The sequence below is a fragment of the Styela clava genome, chromosome 11 (assembly GCF_964204865.1).
Source record: "Styela clava chromosome 11, kaStyClav1.hap1.2, whole genome shotgun sequence".
Taxonomy (NCBI): Eukaryota; Metazoa; Chordata; class Ascidiacea; order Stolidobranchia; family Styelidae; genus Styela; species Styela clava.
The window spans coordinates 7016631-7033368 of NC_135260.1; the positions used below are offsets into that span (position 1 = coordinate 7016631).

A 16738-nucleotide genomic window follows, 5' to 3' on the forward strand; every position below is an offset into this window, starting at 1 on the left:
GGTATACATTCTCATAAAAAGAATTCGTAAATAAACGTCTCTGACGGAAACCACATCTATCTATAGTTTTTATTCAGAGTTATTGTATTTTTTATTAAAAATTTGACCTAATATATTGTCAAGTTGAAACATATTTAAAATTCCTTTTTGCTAAAAGATTTAAAACATTTAGGTTCACCTGTAGCTATTGTAATGGTACGATACCAGCTTTCATTAACAACATTTGGATTGATAGCGTATATAATCATTTAAAGCTGTACAAATTAACGCTTACAAATACTTTAGTTCCAACAAGACCAGTCTAGAGAAAAGGGAAAATTATTCCAAATTGTAAAACTGAACAAATTTATTAGCTTATTCGAGACAGGTGCAAAGTAAAATGGGAAAATACATATCAAACTGTGAGCATTAAGAACTGTTTGCAATTCTCATAGACTAGACTGCATTGATTTGATGCGGTCATGTCATAGTGGTTATTGCGATTATCATAATGAGTTTCACTTAATAGTATCTTAAATAAGTATACACCAGACCAGTAATTATCACAAGTTTGCAACAAAGTGTCGCGAGACGGCTGTTCAACGAAATCTCAACTTTTTCCACCTGCTTACTGTGGCTGCTGATAAGCGATAACAAAGAGCTGCTTTGATTTACTGTACACAGAATGAATAATTAAACACTGATTATTTCTTACAATGAAAATGTCCATAAGGGCATAGTGCTAGTCAGAAATCACGATGGATTGAGAATACCAAATATGAAATTTTTTTTCAAATGAATTTGGGTACTCTTATATGAAGTTTTCCATGTATTATTTGGCGGCAGTTTTACTGCTGGAAAGTGCACTGTCGGAAAATGGCTATCATGTTTAAATACGAAATGTTAACATTTATCAGAACTTTTTCAATTCCGAAGAATCTTTCTTACATTCATCTGCAATAAGTAGTCCTAATGATGACATGTAATCTTTGAAAGTGTAATATTTTCGAAAAGTACAAATCTGTGAATTGTCGTATAAGTTTAACACTGAATTTACAAAGAAAACTATTATGTCATACTATATTCGTAACAGCAACAACAGTCGGTTTAAATTACATTTTATGTATTTAACTTCATCATAAAATTTAACAACGGATTCATTGAACGTATATAAAAAATGAATGAATTCATATAGTAAGTTACACATCCTATAACCTTTTTTTTTTGCTACGCAGGCGGGGAGAATTGCCAATTCACTAAACAAATTTCTCTCGTTGCGCCTGCAAAAAAGAATACTCGAACCATCATTGTTAAAGGAAAGAAAGGGGTTCTTTGCACTAGAGCAGTTATTTTTAGCATCGGAATTCGCTACTTCGTAATAAAGCGGCGCGACGGAATCATACAATCATTAGCAGATAGTTCGCCGAGGAGACAACTCGTAGTAATTGATTGCTGCACGTGTTACAACGAATCAAACAATATTACGTAAAGGCGATTAGTTTTTGTAGTGGTATAAGGTGTTCGAATGATTTACTATAAAATTGTGGTTCAACCTACAAACCAATAAGAATAGTATTTTGTCGCCTCTTGTTACAGGATGAAATCGTATGAATTTGAGATTAAAGTTGTGTTAATATGAAAACAGTATCTGACAATTTGATCAACTTTTAACCATTTGTTTTATAGCAGCATCGATCGTACATAGAGTAGATATATAATTTAAATCAGTCTTATTTACTGCAAAAATGACTCTTGACGTGATTCAACAACAGCCTGACAAACTCGATCCGCTGCCAGATTTATCGGAAATTTTGTCTGACGATTCAGATTATCTTGAATTCATTCTCGATGACGAACAATGTCGAGAATCACCGCCAACCTTCACCGGAATAAACGGCGCTGATTTACCGCAGATACCCGAGAGTTTTATGGCCGAACTTTTATCTCCTTTGAACGAATTTCAAGCAAATGTTCCCCACACTTTCCCAGACACTCCGGCGTCTCGACAATCACCAGTTGAATTTTTCGACAACCATCAAGCGTCGTCGCCATGTTTTTCATCGACTCAGAACGAAATTGAATGCATGCTAAATGAGCACCATATGCAGCAAACGCAAAGCTGCAGCTCTCCACCGATTCATAATGAACAATTTCATGCAACTGATTTGTTGAATATACAACATTGCCAACCGTCATCAGACTATCAAACAACGAACTATGTTCAGAGTACCGACTATTCATCAAGTCCTCCCGCATACTGCCATGGATCCTTTGGAGCCATAACTCCACCAATTTCGCCGAGCGATTCAATCTTTTATGGTGAATGTCAAAGTTATGAACAATACAGTACTGAATGTGGCAAATCTGCCTATAATGCAACATCTTTTCAACAAAACCATACTGGGTCACCGTACTCGACAAATAATGAGCAAATGTTTAAACCAAATTGCAACTTTTCGGTTTCAACAAACCATGCCTCAAACTATAATGAACAAACAGCGTACGAAGGGGAAAACTCGTACTTTTACAATTCTCAACAATACGGAAGATTTCAGCATTCCAATACTGCATTTGATCCTCTCAATCACAATCTTCTTCAAGCAAAGGTTAGTCTTAATTTGTTCCATTGCAAAACCTAATTAAATCGGACAATGGTTGAAAAAATAGGTTTCTTTTTAACTAATGGTTCCTTCAGAGCTACTAAGAAATATCATTAAATTTACTTATTTTGCTAAAACGCCAATTCCGAGATTATTCTAATTTTGATTTACTGCATCTTAAATACATTACGTTATACAAAAATCACGTCGATAAAATATTTGTTTTATGAATACAATAAAATTGTGAATGAAGATTTATTACTGTTCATTACCGACAGAAAAATATTACCGTTATTTCAAACATTCGATTTTTTCTAACTCTTACTATTGAATTTTAACATACTGATGCTCTTATTTAATGGCATCCATCAGACTCCCACTAAACCTGTCATGTTTTATTTTAGTGTATACAAACCAATTTAACAATCAAATTTACATCAATCGTAATTTGTGTATTATTCTTTGATTTTATCATGAATTTTTATCAAGTTTTATTCCATTTTCAGAACCCAATACCAACAAATATTTTTAACCAACAAGTTGATGGTTCATGTATCCATCCTCTAGCAGTAAAAGTGGAAAGATCGACCGTAAAAAAGCCACGAAGAACTGGTACAAGACGTAGAAAAGCAACAATTCATGTTTGTGAACATGGAGGATGCGGCAAAACTTATAATAAAAGTTCACATTTGAAAGCTCATATGAGAACACATACAGGTAATTTTGAATATAAATGTTTTAAGCTTAATTAACATTCTGATATCTGCATTCCCAAGAAATATAATTGGTTCGAGTCAGAAGCAGACGTAGAAACTAGAGATAGAATTGAATATCCTCATGGATCGTGTGACCAAAATAACCGCTTTTAGCAAAGATTTATTAAAATGAGGTTGAACTTATGTGATGCTATCACAAGTGAAACTGGAAAAAGAAAATTCTTGGTAAACGGAAGATTGCCTGAACTTATTAGGAGTTCATTTTTTGCTAAAAATGAGAGAAATAATACCCCCATTAAAGAGTCCCATCACCTAACTATCCGGATTATTAGAGGACAAAATATACAAATAATTTAAGTACGCTTTAATACTCAAATGATTATTTATAAAACACTCGAGTTGATCTTTAATCCGGGATGCTAAGCTTAGTTGTATGATACTCTGAAATTACATGGTAATTTCATATTTATTTATACATTCTTAGAATGCTAATGTAGCCTCTTTATTAAATAAATAAGGGATTAAGAATCTTTAGGAAAGTATTAAGTTCTGCGCTGTATGCTGTATATTTATCTTTGATATCTTGTTCTATCCTCCATCTTCTTTTATATGATATAGATTAGAACAATAAGCGTTTGATGCGTACTTTTTTCATTATGTAATATTTGGGTTTAAATTCAATTTTAAATATATATAAACTTTGTTTCAGGAGAGAAACCTTATCTTTGTAGCTGGGTTGGATGCGGTTGGAGGTTCGCTCGTTCAGATGAACTCACACGTCATTTTCGTAAGCACACCGGACATCGTCCTTTCAAATGTACTCTTTGTGAAAGAGCTTTTAGTAGATCAGATCATTTGTCTCTTCATATGAAACGCCATACATGAAACAAAAAACCGTGCGGCGTCGTCAACAAATTGTCTCACGCTGGACGTGGAGGATCACTGCAAAGATGATGGTTTTGGTGAATGCCATCAATAGAACGAAGAATCAAAGATTTGACTGCAAAAACACTTGAAACAGTCAATGTAATGAATCAGAAAGAAAGCTGTCGCAGAAATATTGTACCGCGTTTGCAAACGAGTTAAATTTAATTAACGATTGTAATTTTCCTGGTGTTGAACTGTGTTGCTTTAGGAGATGCAAGTTAAAGAGATGTTGTATAATTTAAAAAAAAAGCATTAAAGGTATCAAAACGAGCTAATTTTATTTTCAAACAATTAATTTCTATAACGCAAGATACTGCATTTATTTTACAATGGTTTCAGATGTATAAGTGGCAAAGCAAAGCCCAATAATTGATATTCTTTTTATGCTGAGCTCTTTCATGGTGTCATCTTAACTGCGTATTATAATTATATTTATTGCTTTACATTCAGTTCCTAAGCATGCCTGAAAAATGGTTTTGTTTTGCATTTTCATTTTATTATTTTATTACTTGGTTATCTAATAAAGTTATTTCATTGTGGAAATGGTCGAAGTATGGTATAGTTTATGCTGTATTTTGTAGAAAGGCGTCATACTTTTTGCATGGTTATTAAAAACGATGGAAATAGTGAGAAGATATTCACGAATGAGTTTTAAACAGTGGCTAAATTATAATATAATGTTAGCTTACAATTAATTCTAAGACTGATAATCGGGTGAGAGACTGATAAACAAAAACATCTTTAATGAAGTGCTGTAAAGGTTCACCGGTCGAGGCTTTCAACATGCGAATTACCCAGCGCTGATTATCAAAAATGTTAGAAATAGTGAGAAGTTCCCATCATTGGCAATTGATTATATGAAGAAGAGTTGAATCAGAGACTTGAAGCCAAAAACATTTTTGATATGTAAATCTACTAATCGAAGCTTTCAACATTCTAAGTTGTACAATATTTGAACTCGATGTCTCCTGTCTACAAAATATACGGTTTGACGATAACTTTAGATGACGTGTTTGCACTTTTCTGGAACAGTTAAATTACGTAAACAAATAAACGATTCGAACCACTGTCTATCGATTTGGATTGATAACGAAAGCAATTTAATTTCGTTTCTTCAGAAAAAGAATTGTTACCTCAACAAGCTTCATTATTTAATTCTTATCAGTATATTATTATGCCCGTACTTCCGTAGTGTGTATACCAGGTTTGGGTTAGGCCATAATTTTATTCTGATTTTCCTTATCTTAGTTCCATTACGAGTTCGGGAACTGTCTGTGTTAGCCAAGTGAATATACCCCCTTCCCATAGGCTTCAGATCATTTACACAACTTGATGTAAAGTAGGCGAACAAAATTAGTTACCTCCATATTGGTACACACACTTCTGGAGCGCCATTATCTCAATATATTGGTATAATTTTTAAGAACAGATTGGAAATAGAAAGATATACAAAAGTGGTTCAATGTAACAAAATTATTCACAGGTGTGGACATGTTTAGCAGTTTTATTTATCCTAGAGACATTTGACAACATTAAAAAAACAAGTCTTGAAAAACAAAATCTCTACATACACCATTAACGATTGGCAATTGACGTATCGTCATAAGCTTCCCTGGAAATAGGTTCCGCTTTTGATTCGACAGCACAATATGCGATCATGCGTTACGATATGCTGGCAAGACGTGTCCGACATGGATATATAGCCAATTGACAAAATTAATATTAAAACAAATCAACGATAGTTTGAGAGAACAACAAGGGATTTGCAAGTTTTTTATCAATGCTTCAATAATGAATATATTACAAAAAAAATAGAAAGAATTCGAAAATGACGAATTTTCTTTTCAAATTTATCTTCAGTTTCTTTGTCAAATTAAATTATTTTGTTCAAATTACGATTTCAACTTTTTATTTCACTATCATTGGACCTTGGCAATAGCAGTTGTAATGTTTATACATATACTGAGACGTAACGTATTCCTAACCTTAACTAGCTACGTGTGTTATGATCGTGATAAAATTACTGATCAGTCATTGTTATGTTTATATAATTAGACTCGGAAGTTTTTTCAACTCATTTGACGTTGATATACAAGATGTGTCCTCTATTTGACCAGGCAAGGTAAGTGGGATTGCCTCCCAAAATCTATTTCGTTTAAATTACCCTATTAATATCTTTAATCCACCCATGATAAATAACCTCAACAGCCACACCCGATGATTTTGATGCGTTGTAACCATGCAGCGACACCAGGTGACTAACATGGCTTCAAAACTGAAAGCCTTGGAGTCTCTGCAATCAAAACATACTAAATATTTTTAACTATTGGATTTCAAAAGTAGAAAAACATTTAGGTTGGTAATATTTCAAGCAGTAATTACGCAAATAGAAATTTAAATACTACACAATAGCTTTATGATTGCAAGAAAAATATGTTTTCCATTACCCAACTTTAGTGAATGTAGGGCCGCCCGTGTATGCATGACTTTTTCCAGAATCGCCAATATAAAAATTCTACTCGATTTTGGGTTATAAATAATTTCTACCACATATACAGATTTAGAATAAATTTATCATACAAGCCAAATTGTGTTGATGGTTCCTATCCGTTTATCAGATATAAGACGAATTGGTTAACCTGTCTATGAGCGTTACTTAATTTTGACAAGCACAAACAGGTACAGTATATCGCCTAAAGTTTTTTTCAAAATATGACGTAAATAAAATATTTCAAAACACCAAAGAATTTCAACGTTTCAAATTCGTAATCTGTTATGATATTTCTACTGTAATGAAATTTACGCCAAATTAATTTAAAAAAAATTGCGATCGTAAGTAAGATAAGAAGAGCTCAAACTTTTCTTTATGTCGCATAATATGCAGTAAAACGTTTCAGACAATCGGAAATTTAATTCTTTCTCTTTGCAGCAATAAAATTAACAATTTACACTGCGATATCTTATCTGATCTAAGATCTACATTCCTGTACTCGGTAAACAAGGTCGTAAGTTTAAGGTATGAAAATACGTGTTATTCGGAGAAAATATCTATGCCGTAATAATGGAAAAATTCAATTACGTAGCCGATATTCACGAATAAACCAAAATCTGTTTCTGTCTCCTGTTTTTATTTATTGTTCATGCCTATCAATGTTAAATGTATTCCAATTTCACAAGGTTTGAAATGATAAATCCAACGCATATTATTCTCATCAAATTAAAAAAAAGTCGACTTACATAGTTTTTTAAATGAAATGTAAGAACTTCAAAACAACAGGATTTTATATTGAAGGCTTCATTACACAATGATAGGCTAAATATGTACAAATAATGCAGATCATGTATGGAGGAAAAATGAATTTAACTGAATTGTTATCTGAAATTCACAGGAATTGACTTACAAATACGAGAATATTCTGTAGATTATTCTATATCACTAGGTATTATCACGCACTACAGTATGAAGCATTCGATTTGACATTCACTGTATATTATTTCATTTATGAATTTGTTTTCTGATTGTTTTTACCAGCCCGAACCAATAAAAAACCCAATCATTTGTTTTGTATTCTATAAAATATTTTAATAAAATTTAATATTTTTGATATTCATAAAATTACATAATTTAATAAATGTAAACGTAAAATTATTTTTGCTCATTTTTTTTAAAAAACTTTTTGGCTGTCTTTGTCATCTTGCACTGGAATGAACTCTTACGAATATTTGCCAAAAATTCCAATTATTTCTTTCTTTTTGAAGCATAAAAACCGACATTTTTTATTGGAAAGGTGTGAGTTTACACATTATAACCTTTAGGTCCCCAGTGTTCGCCTTTCATAAAACTACCGTTTTTGATCGCCATTTCTTTCCCAGTATCACGGGATTATCAATATAATTTGTTGTTGCTGGGCACTGAGTAATACCAAAGTTTGATATTACGTGACAAGCTTTTATTGATCAAACATACAACAGATTATATCATCCAGATTCAACCGGATAAGTTTCGACCTCAAGAAGGTACCGGTTGATACAAGAATATGTAAAAAGAACTCATGGTTTCAAACAAACCACTGCAGTAACAAACTAAATTTCAGATGACATTTAGACAACCAAGTTCTGATTTCATTTTTGTGGTGAACCCGAATTTATTTTCACCATAAAGAATATTGGAATAAAGCAATTCTTTATGTTTCTTAGACTGAAAAGTTAAAAAAAAACGACGTTTGTGTGTTAAAAACTTTATGACAGATTAATGATTAGCACAAATTAACAACATCACTGTTTGAAAAAACAAAACAATCCTAGATATTCCTTGAATACTGTTTCCTAATTAACACAAACCTCTGGATATTTTGACTTTCTGGAATATCGAGTTACTCCTAATTATCGGCTTTCTTTTCCCCCATATTCATGGACTTCCAGAAATATATGATATCGAGTAAAATCATAAAAATTGTTCATTTCTGTCCATAGAGCAATTTGTTTAAAATATAAATCGTCGCGCTTCTGAAATTGTTTATTGGTAAAATCGAATAATAAAAATTATTTGATTTTGTTATAAATTAATTCAGAGAATATCTAGATACCCTGGTTTTGTAAATGTTCATGTTTGTTAAACAGCTAAAATAATACCAGGTTATGAGACATAAGCCATACAGTCGCAGACAGCGGTGGAATTCAAAATTTAAAAAACGGGTTCTCATTTGTATCGGATGCACTAACAACAGGTTCTCTGACTTCATAAAATGAAGGTACTCCCGTAGTATGTGTACCAGGTTAGGATTAGGCCATAATTTTAATCCGATTTTCCTTATTTTATTTCTATTACGAGGTCGGGGACTGTCTGTGTTAGCCAAGTGAATATACCCCCTGCCCATAGGTTTCCGCCCCTTTACACAACTTCATGTAAGTAGGTGAACACAATTAGTTACCTCCTTATTGGCACATACACTTCTGGAGCGCCAAAATGAATGTATTTCACAGACTCAAAACAGATTTGCAGACTATTAGGAGTCTATGGACGTAAATTTCGGAATCAACATCAATTCGAATCGATTCGGAGCAATTTCAAAAAAAGCAGTTTGATTCTATCTAAAAAAAATAATAATTCAGTGATACGTAACACCCCTGGGGTTAGAATATTTTTATGGGTATAGTTTTAAAGTAACCAGTGCAGTTCGTCTACTTGAACGCACTTTTATGAATATGTCATTTTATTATTGCTTCTTTAAAGTACCAATATGTTATCAATATAATTAGTTGTTTCTTTTAAAATCATGTTACAAATGAAGCACATCTAACTAGCGTTTATCATTTGGATGATTTTCAAATTTAAGAAATAAAAACAAACACAATAGGTCCGATATTGTTTGTAAACGAAAAATTCATGTGATAATAGATAAATATATGTAGCTGAAGTATGGTGTTATACTAAATAGAATCAGATTCGGAAATATTCAAATCTGAACATTCTAATTTTAAAATTCGATTTGAAAACAAAATATTCGGGACTGGCACCCCTAATCATAACATTTCAAAAACAGGTTCGCTTACTATCACGAGCGGCATTCCAAAATCCCCCTTAAGACCCCCGTGCGAGCCCGCCACTGGATGCAGAATATGTTTAATATATTACACATATGAATTAAGTACGCTAGCCTATTATTTGGTGCAATAAAACTTAAAACGCTTCAATCCAAATTTAACTTACTAGTAGTCAAACGCTTTAGTCAAAATGTGGAAAGAGCCCTCGTTATCTCTGCGGACTAAGGTTGTTGGGTTAACGATGTTTAGTTTTGGAAACGATATTTTGTGAGATTTGAAACTAATTTAAAATAATACATTATTTTCTTCCATAAATTAGCAAAGGATCATATTCAAAATAAAATGGTTGAAACATTTAAATTTTTACTGCATTAATATATTTATCTCACTAAATGAGTAAGATAAATATTAATAGTGAAAATTCCCAAAAGATTTTCGAAAGGTCATCAGAGTTTTATCTATGTTTATGTGAGATAATATTTCGCAGAAAATCGTGGTTGATGGGCCAGTTATAACTGTGAGCGTTGACATGTCTTCAGATTGATAACGTGAGATACACGGCACTCGCGGTTACAAAAAATAAACTTGGCCCTTCTGCAACCCAGCATTTGGGCGTTTTATAGTGCAAAGGAATGTAACCGTAAATTGAACGTGTATGACACTATGGCGGCAAAACATTAGGTGAATACAACAGCAGTAATAAGTGACTGTTGCTGTTTGTATATTGTCGTGCAAACTCCAATGACAAATAATTCATTAATGAACTCTAAATTAGCTTGCAGAAATGTACGTGTGCTGAAGAATATTCTGATATACCTCGAAATACTGGTAAATTATAAGAATGTAAGCATATTAGAGATAAGGACCACAATCCTGCTAAAACATGGAATTAGAGTGAATATAAGTGCCCGAGTAAATGGCGATTGTGAAAAAATGCGAAAACAACTACAAATCTTATATAACCGAATCATAATATTATGATATTCTAAAAACGTCATTTGACGTCAAGGGTGTTAGTGTGTGACATCCAATGTCACCCTGTTTCAATAATTTTGTGTTTGAATGTTTATCGATTATTTGAAAAACCCTCAAATGCACTATGTCATCTTCACCAGTATCATACCTTATTGGGGTATAGTTTTGTCGAGTTTGTTTATCAAACCATGTCAAACTCGTGTTTATTATTCTTGTATGGTTGCCCTTTTTTTCGTGGAGGTATGTAGTTTGTTTGTGGGCATACATAGCCTCCGCCATGAGTTCGTTTGGGAAGCAAATTTTTACTGTACATTATTTTGCCGACCATTTTATATGAACCTACTCTTTGTAAAAAGAAATTATGATGACCTGATGTGTGAAGACAATCCTAACTTGCTAATGTATTGCTTATTGCCGCACGTCAACAACAAAATTATATATTGAAGCTAATCAAGTTCTAATTTCAATTTCAAAAGAGTGATCGAGCTGGAAAATTGACTCTTATGTGCCACCAAGCGTTGATATGCTTCAAGGTTCCAGTGGCTTGCGCAAAGCTAAGCTTTCAAAGGTTTACAGTGGTAGAAAGTGAATGTTTTCATTCTTCAATTACTTCACGAATCAAATCGTGTTTGCTTCAAATGGAATGAATCCGAAATTAAAACGAAATAATTCATTTTTATATTTTGTTTCTTTTTCTAACAATTCAATAACCATATTTCAAAATTTCAGATACCGAGAAACTCTTTTTAAAGTTCAAATATGAACAAACTGACCACATTATAAAATATTTCACATAAAAATTGTGTGTTGTTGTACGCAAAAGAAGAAAGCCAAAAGTCAAATAGGTTTGTAGACAAGAATTTTGAGATAAGATTTGTGAAAGTTATTCAACAGGTCAAAGAGGTCGCACGACTTTTGTGAAAAGTTAAATATTTCAAGATTGGCATCAAGATAAACGTATATGCTTTCAAGAATTACAAAAAAACGAAATATTTTTTTTGTAGCAATTAAAATATGCAAACATTCTAGAAAACTCTCACAAACGCCATTGTTGTGCCCTGAAGTTAAATCATCAAAGTGGGTCATTTTTACTATTTTTATCTGGGCATATGGCACAGGAAAAAGGCGCCCAACTGAAATTGAGAAGATAATTAAAAATACCGTCAGCTTCAATGGATTTACTCTACTTCTTTTAATTGAGGTTACTAAAGTATAATCAGAATTCCCCAACTTGAATATTTTAAGAGAGGTAAGCAAGCTAAGTTTGGTTGTTACGTAATGCAGTCGCTTACTATTGTATATTTATAAATATAGCGCAGGGTAATGGCGTTCAACAATAACGACAAAAAAGAATTAAAATCGCTTGTAAATGCACTATCACAATGGGTGAAACAAGTTTGATTGATGCGAAATGCGGGCGCGTAGAATGGAGCCCAACAAAAATATATGCAACTTATATACGCCAGTGATACTTAACTCGGTGATTGACTTGACATCGAACTCAGACTAGTTATCGCAACTCGGGGTTTAGGAACTTAGGAACACTGGTTACTTATCGATCTTAAGATCGGTAAGTATGTTGATAGGTATTTGTCTGTTTGTCCGTTTGTTTGTTTGTCTGTCTGTTAGATGCACGAGATATCTCACGAAAGCGAGATTGAATCTGCTCCAGATTTTACATGTGCATTCATCATATGTCGGACCAGAAGCCTATTGGTTTTGGATGAATTCGTATAATTAGCGAGTTAATAATTAATTAGTGATGGGACACAAGGTGTCACTATGGAGTAAGAGCGCTGTTTTTGGGGATCCCCTAACTTTCGATTGGTCCCTAACTTTCGATTGGTCAAATTGGCTCTTCGAGTAAACGGAGCCAACCAAAACTGTTTTGGCATTAACAGAAAATTGGTCAACTGCGTTTCCGATCATATTCCAAATTTATTAAAAAATAACTTATTCGGATTGACGTTAATATTAAAATACCGGAGTTTAATTGGCTCATTAAATTTCTGATATTTTTATATTTCTGAATTTCTAATATCTTATAACTTGTTCAAATTTGACACGAATATACATTTATGGCTTCCCCTTAACTTATACCCAAATATTTCCACTTGTAATTGTTGGTATTGGTTGTTGTAAGAGATGGTATCAAATAAAGGTTGAAAATTACACAATGTCAGGTAAACAATTGCAAATCTTAGAAAGTTATATTAGGAGAATTTGGGAAGCATTTATAGAATAGAAGGCGTGAAAGATTTTTATATAGCAAACAGTATATGACACTGGAGAAATGTGGCACGTTTTGCTTGCCAGGAGCCAATTGAAATGGTTAAATCTGATACCGTAACTTATTGATACAGTAAAGGTGTATCAAGACTATCCAATATGTGCCAGAAAGCCCGAGCGAGTTCAAGAGAATTTTGGAAAGTTTAGCGGAACATTACCAACAAGTAGGACACCTTTGCTGCTCATCGAGTTTGATTGAATTTGATACATAAAATGGCACGTCGGGCTTGCCCTGTGATCGGAATCGTACCACGACTATTTGCGTGAACACGAGATCTGAATAAAGATTGACAGGATGACAATGTTACGAACATCACAAATTCATGTTCATTCACCGTTCAATCGAACACAGCGACGGTGGTGGGATATTTTCAACAATTTGGGTTCATAGTTGACTGAAACAAAGTTTCGAATATCCATCTATCCATCGCAGGTGTTATATAGTGGAGAGTTTTGCGACAATCAAATCAAAAATCAAGAGTTTGTTGTGTTAAGTTAAATGACTGGATTGGAGTAGTGTATGAAAATGTATTGTATAAATAGTATTGTAGTGAGATGTCATAAATTTACGTTCTGCGCCTTTAACGTCTTGATAGATTTTAAATTTTGATTTCTACTGCATGAACAACTTTCAGTTTTCCTTGATCGTTAACATTATTGCGGTCTTCAAGAGGTCAATTGGGACGATCAGAAGAGTTTGGAAAGTTTTACGTAGTATGACCAAAGTTCTATATGGCCTGTTATTTACAACATAGTTGAAAACATAGGACACTGTTGTTTTGGTAGCCCATGACCAATTCGCGTTCCATAACTTTGATATAATATTTTGATACATTGATATAGCTTGTGATTTATATTAAATCGTAAACATCAAATACGGTCAGATAATTGAGGATGAATTCAGAATTAAAGAGTCTGTTCTGGCGTTGGTCAATTACAGAGAATTGGAGGATAGATTTATGAATTGAAATGCTGCGTAGAGCGAAAATTCTATCTTTGAGGGTATTTGGAACTGTCTACATCGAAATCGTCATTATTACAACATGAGATACTTACATGGTATCATTCCGATTGCATGGTGTTTGATCACTCAATGAGGCATATGAAGTACACATTTAGATGAATGAATCGGTTATTTTAGTCCGGAGACGATCAATTTGATTTTGAGCGTGCCTTTGAAGGTAAAAGATCCCTGGTCCATTGTAGACCACAATCTGTAGACTGGAAGCTATATGATCATTGCACAATTTAAAGCAGATAAAGCGTAGTAGCGATTGGCATAATCTGTGTAAGTTTCCACTGTTGAATGTAAGGTTGCCGCCACAGTTAAATTGCTTGCAAAGGAAATGGGACATAAAGTTACAAATTACACAAGTTGGATGGAGCACCTACAAGATCGTCTTTACCACGTAATCGTAAAATTTGTGGATCACTCACTCGTGAAAAGAAATGAATAGTATGGACAAGTTAAGAAAAAGCACTGTTCAATATTTATTGCTTAAAGTTGAGATAGATATTAGGCTGGTACTACACGAAACATCACACAACCATCAACCACCACTTGAGCGGCAAACAATTCTTCAATAATGCGAAATTCAAAATTACTAGTGTATTTGGACAAATGATTCTGAAGAACTTCAATTTGTGTCATTTTCTCCAGTAGTAGAAAAGCAATCAATGCTCATCTCAAATGATTATCGAAGGCGCTATTTAATTTACTCAACGATTTTTTTTGCGTCGACCAATAAAGATGTGGTAACAATATCAAGCAATGCACTTTGTGCGGAAGGCGTAACTTAATAAACGAAATCTCTCATATGTGATACGCTGATTGGTGTACAAATCCTCTTCATAGATGTGTCCTTTTGTTTGGATGTTTCTATGTATAGAGAGTGAACTCTTTTGAGTTCGTTGAGCTATGAATGTATTGACTGTTCGTATTCTGAATATTAATTGTAATACATACTCAATGTCAAAACATGGAACTGCTAATAAAGTTGGAAGCGACTGGGCCGGTTGGTAGAGGCATTTTCCGTTCCAACAGGCTTTGCAACAACGATCTTCGTCCCGAACAGGCGCTGAAAACGACAACAGGTCCATCGCCAAGAAGACTAGCATGCGATTTTCAATAAAAAGGTGATGTATATTATTCCGTATATTCCAATACCGTATATTAAATTTTTTAAATGCAATTTTTCCCGCGAACAAGGCTAAAGAGCCTGCAACAAGTACTTAATAAACAACTATTGACAGACTGTTGTCTGTATATAATAAGATTGTCCTAGGGTAGATGACAATAGATGTTTATAGTTTCCATAAATGATTTAAACTGGAGATGTACCGATACCACTTTTGTCGCCGATACCGATCCGATACCAGCTAAAAACGCCGATACCGATACGCCGATACTACAAAAATGCCGATATTACCGATGTTCCGATACCGATACTATGTAATTCCCAAGTTCATCTACTGCTCCTTCGATCACTTCTACTCGCTCTTCCATTGTTGTCCATTTAGCCTCCAGTACCTTCATTCGAGCAACGAAGTCATCCTCTCCCTTCATTTGAGCGTTCTTTCTATTTCTGCGTGTCATATTATGTTTAGAAGATATCCTGGCGTGCTCTCGCCAAATTTTGTAGCGTACCGGCAGTCTGTAATAATTATCCAAGTTCAGAATATCTTCCAATATGGTCTGACGTCAAGTTTCCTCCCAATATTCACTTCAATTTATACTATTTTGTTCTATTTATTAATTACAATCTTAATACAACCAAATACTCCAATGAAATCAATGAAACGAAAAGCATGCAATAAAAATAACAAATACCAGGCAGTACAATATGAGAAAACAATGAAAATTAAAGACGGACCCTGAAATCGAAGACAACTTTCAATAGCAGCCAAAATAACTCCTATAATCCGGTACACTAAACCAGCTACTTACAATTTCACAGGTGCATAAGATTTGAACAGCACTGTTGATAGCCAATTTCATGAATAAACTAAAAATACAACGCCAAAACAACTGTAAGTGCACTGTACCGGTGCTAAAACAATAATATCATCCTACTGTCTAGCATCAAAATATCTAACAGTCCCAATCTAATAGTTATAAAACCAAGAGAAAACATCTTTGATAACCTACTTGAGACTTAGAGGCACTTTTACAGATATAAAATACCCTTAAACACTCAAAATCTAACTGAAACAATCACAACTGCACTGCTGCAAACCACAGCATAGGCTAACAGGATACTAAAAGACAGATCGACAGTGTCACAGCGCGGTGTCAGCGCCCTCAGTAACCATGCTCACTGCAAGTTGTGTTTACTTTTCTGAGGCAAAGCCGCACTTTCAAACAAGATCTTTAATACCTAAATTAACCGGAGTACAAACTGATCTTGATGAGATGGGCTGATGATGACGAGTTCCCAATAGTTGACAATAAAAAGTGGATGAAATTGTTGATGGAGCACAAGTAGCCTGGTGGTCTTCTGGTAATACTTTTTGTTTGTACTTGACTTTTAGTTTAGATTGGAGACAATCGGAAAAACTGGATGGTGGAACTGTTTATTAATCTGCAATCTTCCGAGTGGAAACTGTTGAAATGATAAGACCGTTGATTCATCTGCAAGTCATTGAATTTTGACGAAACTCAATTATCACTGCTGGCAGTATGTTAAACTTATTGTTTGTATTTACAAA

General features: G+C 33.7%; 1 protein-coding gene across 1 annotated transcript; it reads left to right on the plus strand.

Moving 5' to 3' along the window:
• Positions 1-1483: 1483 nt before the first annotated feature.
• Positions 1484-4759, plus strand: LOC120347331 (uncharacterized). Its single transcript, XM_039417253.2, has 3 exons — positions 1484-2585; positions 3086-3296; positions 4005-4759. Exons 1-3 carry the CDS (start codon positions 1725-1727, stop codon positions 4178-4180), a joined length of 1248 nt encoding a protein of 415 aa, XP_039273187.1. The 5' UTR covers positions 1484-1724; the 3' UTR covers positions 4181-4759.
• Positions 4760-16738: the final 11979 nt, after the last annotated feature.

Coding starts and splice junctions, on each gene's coding strand:
- LOC120347331 (XM_039417253.2), top strand. CDS start 1,725: ATGACTCTTGACGTGATTCAACAACAGCCTGACAAACTCGATCCGCTG. Junction 2,586..3,085: donor ACAATCTTCTTCAAGCAAAG/GTTAGTCTTAAT, acceptor TTCCATTTTCAG/AACCCAATACCAACAAATAT. Junction 3,297..4,004: donor TCATATGAGAACACATACAG/GTAATTTTGAAT, acceptor ACTTTGTTTCAG/GAGAGAAACCTTATCTTTGT.